The 12,154-nt window shown below is 36.7% G+C and overlaps 1 protein-coding gene across 3 annotated transcripts in view; it reads left to right on the top strand.

The window, feature by feature from the left end:
* cfap65 (cilia and flagella associated protein 65) overlaps positions 1-11,582 on the top strand; it is a 98,240-nt gene extending 86,658 nt beyond the window's left edge. For all 3 annotated transcript variants that reach the window (XM_028807236.2, XM_051931214.1, XM_051931215.1), the window contains 4 exons: positions 497-622; positions 3,734-4,027; positions 4,869-5,003; positions 10,710-11,582. In XM_028807236.2, coding sequence (XP_028663069.2) covers positions 497-622; positions 3,734-4,027; positions 4,869-5,003; positions 10,710-10,854 — 700 coding nt within the window. In that variant the 3' untranslated portion in view covers positions 10,855-11,582. The remainder of the gene's footprint in view (positions 1-496; positions 623-3,733; positions 4,028-4,868; positions 5,004-10,709) is intronic.
* The last annotated feature ends 572 nt before the right edge of the window (positions 11,583-12,154 follow it).

Genomic DNA, 12,154 nt, shown 5'->3' with positions numbered 1-12,154 from the left:
TAAAAAAGTTCTCAAAGAAAATTGTATATATAACTGCTTCTTTTTTCTGTCCTTCATCTCAATAGTATCTTATATATAATGCTCAATGTGTGTGTGATTGTTCTTTATGCAATCAATTCTAAACCATTGATCCAATCTCAACTAAATTTTGCACACAAATCATCAAGAAGAAACTGTAGACTATTTTGGAACCCTGAATTTTGACTTTGGGGTACCTTAGGGTTCTTTTTCTTGTTTACTACAGTGTGTTTTAAAGATAGTGCCAACTAGTAGCTCATTTGTGTGACTGAGGTCCAGAGCAAGTGAGCAACACCAGAACAGACTGAAGCCAGACTAGCAGACAAAAGGACAATAGCTTAAAATTATTTATTAGGCCAATGCTGGGTGCTGCTGCTAGTTTATATAAATTTTTGCTGTTGTTTGAGTGCAATTCTTATAGATGAATCTCTCTTCTACTGATGGATGAGTATCTGTTTTTCAAATGATTTTCTTGCAGGTCAACCAGTGCAAAGCAGGAGTCAAACTCCATGGAGTCCACATCATCAGAGGGACAATACAGCAGCATTGCAAATAACAGTACTGACCGAGAAATTATTTCAGATGTACTCATGCTTATGATAAGGTATTTCTTTTAAAAAATAATATCACCTATTGTATTAATATAGCTGAAAAATGGAAACAATTGATAAAAGTGTGTTTAGCATAAATAGACAAACACTAATGATTATATCCATATGAACCCTTTCCTAGAAAGATGAACAGCTTTTCACACTGGGGATGTCCAGCACATAGCATAATCTAGTGCATACCCTTGCTTAGCATATCAAATTCAGAGTTCAGCAAGTTTTTGAAAATCAGCAAAGCCACTTGAATAATTCATCCATTTTTTTCTTGAACTCTCTTAGTTTACAAGTTCATTGAGAGCCATACCCTTTCTTTATATACACCACAATGGAAGGGAGAGCAGTCCACTACAGGTTACATACACACACACTCCATCACTTACTCATTTGTTTGTCAATTTAAAGGTTAACAAGTTAACCTTATCTAAATATCTTTGGTATATGGGAGGAACCTAGATATTTTCAGGCATGGAGAGAAGGTACATAACCTCACAAAACTGTAAACAGTTTGGTATTTAATTATCATTTCCAAGAGCAGTGAGCCAGCAGCACTAACCACTATGCCACCATGCCATTGGACAATTAAATAATCAAAGTCTAAACCAGGATTAAAAGTCACCAAGTTTGATATGATAACAATCGACACAATTTATGAGGACTTTCAAACCTCTCTTGAGATAAAAAGATCAGTGCATTGGTTTTGGAAATATACTGTTTAATTATAAAATTAGAGGCTGCTCACAAGGTACATTACTAAGTGCCAAACTCTGTGCACTTAGTTGGCAGTGTTCTTATAGGACATAAGATAGTTAAGTGTCAGTTAATCACTTCTTAGTAAATTATCTTTAATTTATTCAGAGTCACAGCAATGTACAAAAAGTACCTATTTCATGAATGGGAAGTGAGAGGACATCAGTTTGTAATAATGCAGTTACCCAGGCCAGCCTACACCTATAAAGTGGCAAATAAAATTGAATCACATTGTTCAACTGGAATCGTGTTACCTCAAGAGCAGTGGAACAGCACAACAAAAACTAACATATTCATAGGTTTTGAGGCAATTCAGAAACAAGCAGAACAAATTTCTCAAATAAAAACATCAACACAAATGTGAATAAATATAAATTAAATTGCTACTTTTCTGTGTTAAAATCAAAATTGAAATAAAATATTAAATTGAAATAAAAAATTTCAAAGGCAACACAAATTAATAATTTTAGAAATTACATTTGCAACACATCGGTAAGGGCCAAGGTCTTGAAACTCATCATACACCACTGAAAATCACATTCTTTTTATTCATGTTGTGATGATATTTACTCTTGAGTTAAATACTCCTGTTTCTGTATGAGTGAAATCTACCCACTTCACTGACATGAAACCCCACTTTATTTTGTTGTCTTTCCCCAGAAGTGTAAGTAAATGAGGTAAAATCTGAAAAGCCATGTGCTGAAGCACCTTGATATACAAAAGGACAGCATGGTGGCACAGTGGTAGCATTTCAATAAATTACTTATCGTAATTGACTAATTTTATGTTTGAAATTCTATACTAGTTGGTTATGTGATTTCACATTTAGTATATTGTCTTACGACAGTCTTCTGTTAATGGCACTAATTTATTTTGCTCTTATTTTATTAAATGAACTGATTTTCAGTGGGGCGGCACGGTGGCACAGTGGGTAGCGCTGCTGCCTCGCAGTTGGGAGATCTGGGGACCTGGGTTCGATTCCCGGGTCCTCCCTGCGTGGAGTTTGCATGTTCTCCCCGTGTCTGCGTGGGTTTCCTCCGGGCGCTCCGGTTTCCTCCCACAGTCCAAAGACATGCTGGTTAGGTGGATTGGCGATTCTAAATTGGCCCTAGTGTGTGCTTGGTGTGTGGGTGTGTTTGTGTGTGTCCTGCGGTGGGCTGGCACCCTGCCCAGGATTGGTTCCTGCCTCGTGCCCTGTGTTGGCTGGGATTGGCTCCGGCAGACCCCCGTGACCCTGTGTTCGGATTCAGCGGGTTGGAAAATGGATGGATGGATGGATGATTTTCAGTGAGTTATTTTTCCACTTCATACCACACAGACTCCACTTTATTCCCTGACAGGGAACACATGTGGAGCTTCCATGTTTTCTTCATGTTCTGGTGCCTCAGCTTTTCCCTCATAGCTCTTAGACATGCATTCATTCAAGATTTATTCATACCAGAGGCTTCTGATCAGCTTTGACTCTAGGGGACACCATAATAGTAAATTTGCTTCAGAAAATGAATTGAATTGATCTTAAAGCAGAAGACTTTCTGTCTTGTCCTGCAAAAAAACTGTTCCTCTTGCTTTTCACTTGCTGTTTATCTGTTTCTGACTAGAAGTAGATTTTTTGGTGTCATTTTCAAATGGAAACTTTATTAAAAATAAAAAATCATAAACAGAACTGTGCAGCATACATTATGGCATTATGTGCAGAATTCTTTAGAATATATGTGAGTCAATAGAGGACAGATATCTTGTGTATGTTATCCTGGATTAATCAGCCACTCAGACATATTGATAATCATTATTTAGATGCATTAGTTTGTTTGTCTTTCAACAGTAATGAAGTGTATATAGCAAACTATCCATATTACATGCCACAAACAGATATGAGGGATGTACATAATAATCAGAAAACGTCACTCATGAGCATTTTAATATCCATTTTTGATGACTTAAATGTTATTCTTCATCTTATGTCTTTTTAAGGGTCTTGATGGTGAGCGTAACCTTGCAAAGACACAGCATGTGTCCATTGCTTTAAGGCAGAATATTTACAGAATTTGTTAGAATATTCTTATATTAATTTCAGAGTATTGACACAGAAGAATGTTTTATGCAGAGCTACACAGAGAGAAGTAGATAGATAGATAGATAGATAGATAGATAGATAGATAGATAGATAGATAGATAGATAGATAGATAGATAGATAGATAGATAGATACTTTATTAATCCCAAGGGGAGATTCACAAAGTTTAAATCAAGTATAAATAAGTATTCACAAAATTCACAAATATAAATTTCTCTATTTTCTTATAGAAAATTTGCTAAATTTCCAAAACTATATTAAGTTTTTTTGCCTTTCTTGACAAACAGGAGTCTGCTGGACGACCCTCCATTTCAACAGTCACTCGCTGAAACTCTTTCGGAGCCAGTGCCATACTTCTGCCAGATGCAAAGTGAGGATAGTTACAGGACCTTAACTAACCAGGAAGACACAAATGCTGACTATGATGAAAGTATGTCCACACATAGTGATAGGAGTGTCCAGTCTGTCACTTTTAACAAAGACCCCAAGCTTCCCATCACAGATCGCCAAAGTGTGGAGATGCAGAGGCAGGAATTCATACATCAAGAACAACAACTGGAGCTAAAAGAGAATATTAAAAGGTAAGAAAGACAAAACTAAAACCAGAGGTTTTTTGGTGCTAGTCTAAAGGATGAAAGCATTTTTGATTATATTTTCAGTGAGTTATGTTTTTAAATGGGACTTCGTAAAACCAAATGATAGCCCAAAGTTGCGTTGAAGCATGAGTCCTGAGAGCTGCAGTTGTGACATGGGTGCTGCAGGCTGAAAGTTTTTGCAGAAGTTTCTGGTATGGGCTGAGTATAGAAAATGTTCATGATGTTTGACATGAGTCTTCAAATCCAAAGGACTAAGCAAGGCTGACATTTTCAGAGTGCCTTGGGGACAAAAGTATCATAAGGAGTTAGGGCATTTCATACATTTATGAATCAAATGTATGGAATATTTGTTTAAAAATAAAACTGTTCATTAGGAAAATCAAATTGACTACATTTGGGAAAAGCAGAACATGATGCGAACAAAATATATATAATTGTGGAGTTAGCTTAAGTGACTGATTCCTTGATTTTTTAACTTACTGAATAACACATTATCAGGCTGGTCATAAGGCATATAGCTGTGGTGCTTCTCAGCATGAAAGTCTTTAGTTTGAGGCACTGTATGTGTGGAATTTGCAAGTTCTTCCACTGCTTATATTGGTTTACTCCAGATACGGTTACAACTTAAAGATGTGTAGGATAGGTTGCTTATTAAATTATTCCACTGTAAGTGAGTGCCTGAGTGTGCCCTGTAAGCAAATGGTGCCTCATCCATGAATGATGTCTGTCTTGTTTAACCTAAGTACTCCTATACTGACATAACCAAGTTCGGAAAATAAATAAAGGACTTGAATTTAAATATGCATATTTGGATTTCCCTCCTTAGGCTGCCAGAATTTTGCAACCTGCTTGAAGAGATTTTCTTGAATACGCTACAAAACATCATGAGAGAAGCTAACAGTGGAGAACTGGTTCTAACTTCAAGGCCAAGAGTGATTGCCTTGCCACCAGGCACCCCAAAGTGAGCTCTTAGGAATATAATCTATTCAATCACATGCTATGTAGAAAAATCCTTCCTCAAAATTTAGAAGATTGTTTAACTCATATGTACTGCTGTGGTTAGTTTTCTAAAGGCAAATTAATGCATTACAAATAATTTTAAAAAGTATGTACAGATATCATAAAATAACTATGTCTACATTTTTAAATATCTCTAGTATACCAGCCTACTATAACTCTCAAGTGGAAAAGTTCAAGTTTACCGTCACTTGAATACACTGAGCAGACATGAGATGGATAGATATTTCAAGTTATCTGAATATCACTTCAAGTGTCCATGCCCTTGTTTTGAATTCAACTTTGTTTATTTTACAATACCCAGAAACAAATCTATATTACTAAACGAAGGTTGTATATATGCACGGATGCCAGACACTGGAAGCAAGCCGTGCTGAAAGCGCACGCACACAGTGCCGAAGCAAACCATGCCGAAAGCGCACGCGCACATCGCCTCAGAGTCAAACCCAGCAGCTTCTCAGAGTCAGTAGGTGGTGCCCAAACAACACAACACAACCTGTAAACTAAACTTGAGGTAAAGCGTGCACGGCAGGTTGTATATATGCACGGATTCCAGAGGCCAGAAGCAAGCCGTGCACAATACAACCACTGCCCGAACGCAAACCCGCACACCACCGCATATACAACCTTTGTTTAGTAGGTGGCGCCCAAACAACACAACACAACCTGTAATCTAAACTTGAGGTAAAGCATGCACACCAGGTTGTATACAGGGTGGTCCAGATCTAACTATGCAATTATTGCATTGCATTAAAAGTTGCATAGTTAGATCTGGACCACGCTATATATGCACGGATGCCAGAGGCCAGAAGCAAGCTGTGCACAATACAACTGCCGCCCGAACACAAACGCACACACCACCACATATACAACCTTCATTTAGTAATGTAGATCTCCAAACCCAGATCTGCCACCATGGTCACTTCAGCACACAAATCCGCCGCCGTCAGCCAACGACTTCTAGCTAACGACACAGCCATAGAAAAACAAAAACAAGACCGCATGGATAAAAACAATGAACGAAGGCACCCACAACGCGCTTCTGAAATACCAGAACCAAAGGAGTCACGGCTCCAAAAAGAAACAACTTTAGTACAAATATATTTATCTAATTAAATGAAAACTTTCCCAGAACGCACCCATCCTTCATGATTTTTCATCCCTCCAAAGATCGGAGGGAACAGAAAGTGATTGCCATTCTTGGATTTGCGATTCTTTCGAGAATGGGGGGGTTTACTGGTTTATAATATTTGCAAATAACTGAAAATTTTTAGGAAATGTTAAAGACTTGTTCAAAGAATCAGACAGTACACATTTGGAAATTTCATTTGCTTTGAGATATCTAAAACATATTTTAGGATCTGTGGATGGCACAATGACAGAGTTGTTTTATTTCTTCTTTTCTCAGTTGCATCAACCAGAGTTTCACTAAAGGGTAATTCACTATGTGATGTTTGCATGTCCTTCCTGTTTTTTTCTAGGGTTTCTCCAGGTAGCAGGTATTCGTGTTTTTTCCCTAATCCAAAGATTAACAAAGATAACAGATGAGTCTAACTGAGCCTAATGGATGATAGGTTCCTATGATGGAGTGCCATCCAGTGCTGTGGTGTCTAATGATGCCACCCGTACGCTCTGGTTCTTTGCAACCCTATATTGGAGAAAGGAGTCCTAGAAAATGGATTGATCAATAACATCTTTCTGTGCATTTTTAGCATCTCTAAAGCATTTTAGATATCTTAATATCATTACCTGTACTAATACCCTTCCTTTTAAACAAACTACTGCTCCTTTTCAAATATCTTAAAACAAATTATGTAAAATGTATCCTCACTGAACCTGAGCTATCCAAAGTGTCTTAGGTATTTCATAATAGGCTTGCTTTTGGCACATTTAAACAAAAATTTCTGCAAATTGCATAGTCTCCCAACTTACATAGTCAGTTCTTCTGGATATATCTCCCACATCTCAAATATTTCCAGATATCTGTCAGTGTGTGTCTTACGATAGTCAAAAATGTGTTGATGGATAGAAGTAATTTAATATGATTAATTGTGAAATATTTTGAAAAAGAATGGAAGTCCAATTCCATATAAGAATTTATTGTTCTTGTAACCTATTGGTATATTGAAATATCTTGGAGGCATACATTGTGTTTTGGGAATTTCAGAAGGTATATTAAGGAAAAAGACAGAGATTTATTTTAAGATATGTTTAAATGGTTTTCACGTATTTTAAAATCCTTCTAGTGCTTTCTGAGATATCTCAAAATGTTAATTTGGCTTACCGCAGCTATATAGTCTATTAGCAAATCCAGAAAGCTACACAAGATGTGACAGTTTCATGATTTATTGACACAATGTCAACAGTTGTCAGCCTCTCACTAACAAGTCAGAAAATGCTGGCTTCAAAAAAGATGGAAACACTTGACGCCAGCACAGTTTGGCAGAAGTACAGTGGTTAGATCTGAAGACAGAGAAGCAGAGGATACTGGAAACACAGCCAAGTGATTATGACAGAGGACTGGTATCCAAACATCCTGGTCCTGCGTCTTAGTGGTTAAAACTGAGAACTTTGGAGCCAGGGCATTTCTGGCTTCATTTCACTGTGGTTAGCCTGGAACCAGCAACCAACACCTAATAGAAGAACAGGAAATCCGGATTAGTGGTAAGCAAGCCCAAGAGGCAGATAATTACTTAGCTTTTTGTGTCCATAGTGACTGATTTATATATAATGTTACCAACTAATCCAAAGCAAGGGACCCCACCTTTGCCCACCTTTGCCCCTGTGATCATCTGAAGTGCAAGCTTACACAATCAAAGCTTCTATTACAAACAGTCAGCAAAGAGATTCCTTTTATCACTCTGTCTGTGAAGGGGACTGGTCTATATAACTTTGTTATTTCAGTAAAAGTGCAACCATGCAGTAATGACAGAAAAGTAATGGTATATAATTAGAAAGTGAAACAAAAAATTATTATTTTTATCTACCACGTGAAATGTTAGTTGAGAAATAGTGTCTATTTCTCAATGTGTTCTGGCAGAATAGTGTGATGTAGCAAGTTAGAGCTACTGTAGTTTTGACTGCTGTAGAATTTCTGGATTCAGTACTGTGCTATAGCATTTTGTTTTGTTATCCTCATTTTTTATTCTGCTTTTAGGCAAATATTATGCAGGCCAATTGATTTTTTAGTTTTAATTTATTTTTTTTACTCTGCAATATGGTGGCACTGTGTTTAGCACTGCTGACTCCAATATCCAAGGGTGTGGGTTTGAATCCCTGCCTAGCTGAATTAAGAATGACATATCTTCAATGAAATCACATTTTTTTAGTTAATGAGTGACATGATGGGCTAGTGGTTTGCACAGCTGGCTCATTGATTTAGCAGAGTAGGTTTAAATCCTGTCATTTTCTGCATGGAGGTTGTATCTTCCCCATGAAATTTTCTGGGTTTTTCTGTAGGTGCACCAGTTTTCCCCAGTGTCTCAAAGGCATTTGTGTTTGTTTTTTTTGTAAAGCAGTAAATACTTTCTGCTGTAATTAGAGTACAAACATATTCATAATATCTTGGACGTACATATTAACTACAAATTATATATCTCATTGTTAAACTGTGTTTGACAGCTCCAGATTTCTGGACATTGGTAGAATATGTACTTCAATTCAACTTATTAGAAGCAATTTATTAAAGCAAGTAGAAAATGAATAATATCCTAAAAAAATATTAACACTGCTTTTTGTAAGCTATGTTACCATTTACTGTCTAATGGAAAATGATATTTTTAGGATTTTTTTCTGAGAACAAATGTAAGAACTGTCACTGATCATCTGTCCTTGAGATGTAAGCTGAGTTTATTGAGTGTGAATGTGTCAAAATTAGTTTTTGTACTATATGTGCTAATATTTCTTGAATTCAGTAGTCTGGTATCTTTATTGGCTGACTATATTCAAAAGGTGTTTGAAGAGTTAATATATAAATGTCAGATTTTTATTTTAAAAAAGGTAATTAAGGTTTTTTTACCAGCCAGCATAAGTAATAGTTGTAGAATTAGGATTTGTACTTAAAGATTATAATCACCCAAGCATTGAAGTCATTTTGCCTTTAGGCACGGGTCCTATAGTCCTGCCACACTGATTGATAAAAGTTTTGCTGTTTTCTAGTTAAGAGGTAGAATGAAGATGCATGTACTCTGTGACAAGTGATCATGTAGTAATGAGAAATTAGTGATTAGCCAGAAATTTGCACAACATTGAATTCATAAGGAAACCCAAGAGTTCTGCTTCCCAAAAATTTGAAGAAACAAATGATGTTTCGCGACCAGTGAAATGTGTGCCATTGCCCCAAGAAGAAAGGGTCTTTGTTCCTGGCTGGAACTGTTTTCCTGCTCTAATTCCAGATGTGTCTGTCTACCATTTCATGTTTAAATAAATTTCACTAGTTTAAAAAAAAAAAACACCACGAAAAAAAAACAGACTCCTTCATCATGGTTATAATATTGCCACCATATATATTTTGATAGCTAGCATGTACAGTATCCTTCAAATGAAATGCTTTGAGAAATTGAAATAGTTAACCATTTTTTTCTTACTTTTAAATTATTTTTAGTTTTATGAGAGTATAATAAAAATACAATAAATATTTTTATAGAAGTATAAGAAACTGAGCCCATCTGAGAAGAGTTTCCTAGGAACAAGGGCAGGTGCAAGATAGCACAGAACAGAATAAAGTCCCCCAAGACATCTCCAAGAGTTACACTTGCACAGTAATTGAGAGCTGAACATTTATCACATTAACATAAGGATATTTAGGGGTGTTAGACTTCATTGTCTTTAGGGTTCCTTACGTTTTAATGTACAAGGACAAACATAAAAGAAAGGGTGAGTGGAAGACCAGGTAGTATCATGCTAAATTACTGAGGAACCTAACCTGCAGATTCCAGAAAGTGATACCACAATTACTCCCCTGTTTCACCTTCTGATGAGCAACACACAGTTTTCTGTTTAATTTTAATGGACAGACAGTGAACTACTAGGAATTCACTTCTACCCCGGTGGGCTCATAGTCAAAGAAGAGGTGGACCTAACTCCAAAAATAATTTTGGAGCCTGACCAGAAGTGACCAAAGTAGGAGGTTAATACCTGCCCTAGGTATTAGGTATATGGACTTGGAATTAAAAGGAGAGTTTGGTGTTAAGGTTCACTGACAGAAAGAAGATGCCAGAGTCATAAGAGAGAGAAGGTGGAGGTGAGAAAGGTATGTTTTGGTGGTACTGGAGACGTGCCAAGCCACTCAACTGGGTAGATATAGGTTCAGCAATCTGTAAAGGTAGATCCACAGGGAAAACTTGGTTTTATTGTAGTACTTTATATTTTCCTTTATGTTGTGCTGTCTTGCTTGCTTGTTAAAAAATTAATACACCATTTGTATTATTTGTGACTCCTAAATGACACTCCAGGCAGCTGGAGGCACCACAAATATATCATCAGCTATTGCTAGTACTTTTCTGAAAGTGAGCAATGAGGGGACAGTGAATGAAACCATGAACTAATCCACAAATATTCTAACTCATATAACTCATATCGTATAGTATTTGATGATTGGAGACATCTGTAGATCTATTTCAATAACATTGCTTCTGTTTTTTAAATGCAGAGGATCACTATCGAACAGTTCACCAAGATCTTCACATCGGTCAATTGATAACAATTCACCAGGACTTCAGGAAAAAAGCAGTGGCAACAGGACAAATCTTCATAAAGGACAGCATATATACAACACAAAGGAAAAGGAACGCTGAGGCATCCCCACGTTCTACATATAGTGACGCCAAAATAAATATATCTGTTTAAAAATTACAATGTTATGAGGCTGTATAATCAAAAAATAAAATGCTTTAGTGGACTATAAATACATTCTATGGTGTCTTTCACCTTAAAAGAGAGCAGGGAGTCTCATCTGTACTGCTAAGCAGTTGAAAATGGAAGAAAGTTGAAACTGTCATTTAGTGCTTTGGGTGTTGCAGATAAGTGCACATGGGAATTACATTTTTATGTAACTGATGTATCTTGTTTTGGTGATCATAAAGAATACAAAGTAAGTATAATTATTGATTCCCCACTCCCTAAAAAAGCATCTGCATTTAGCTCTCTTTGGTTGAAATATGTTTCGCAAGTGAAGAATTCATCTATATTCTAAGATTACATGTCTCTTACTTGGTAGTTTTTCGGCAACTGAGATTATCTAATAGTCTCTTAACACTCCTTTGCTCACCTGTCTCATTCACTGTTTAAATAAGCCTTTAACAACAACACCATGCTCACTTGTTTAGTCTTTCATGTAGTGCGGTTTGTCTTTTTTAATCTACTTATTGAACCATTTGTCAGTTTATTTGATCAAAAACACTTTCCATTTGTTGTAATGTTACTTGTTAATTGGTTATCATTTCTTCTATTTTTACCATATTTTCTCAGACTACCAATCTGATTAAGATAAAATCCATCTGTATGTCATTCTCAAACACTGCAAGACTGCATATGTATGGTTAATTTCTCAAGGCACTGCAGTGGGCATGCGCCCTGCCCGGGGTTTGTTTCCTGCCTTGCGCCCTGTGGCTGGGATTGGCTCCAGCAGACCACTGTGACCCTGTAGTTAGGATGTAGCGGGTTGGATAATGGATGGATGGATGGATGGATTTCTCAAGGCAAGATTAACTTTGAGCGGTGAACATCTTTTTGGGCATTGATAAGCATGCAGCAAGATGACTGTATCAAATTGTTTGGCATTATCTAGCAGCAGTACAAGTAATTCTTACTGAAAAGTTTGAAAAATCTGACTAAAATCTTCACAGGACAATTTTTTTGGATGTAAAAGACATGTAAACATAGTAAATGTAATTATGTGTACAGTGGCACTAAAAATCATCTTCCATAGATCTTTGTCTGAACCACAGAATGAGATCCTCTAAAGGTTGGCAATTATTATCCACCAGTTTGTTAAGAATTCCCATACATAATTACACTTGATTACCCAAAAAGGCAAAAAGCATTCTGGTACCTAGTCTGAGAGTGACCCAGTTCACTGAGCAGTTGATTCCTTTT

This window comes from Erpetoichthys calabaricus, chromosome 8 (genome assembly GCF_900747795.2).
Source record: "Erpetoichthys calabaricus chromosome 8, fErpCal1.3, whole genome shotgun sequence".
Lineage (NCBI taxonomy): Eukaryota > Metazoa > Chordata > Cladistia > Polypteriformes > Polypteridae > Erpetoichthys > Erpetoichthys calabaricus.
Note: the sequence above shows the minus strand (reverse complement) of the source record. Positions and strands in the feature narration are given on the sequence as shown.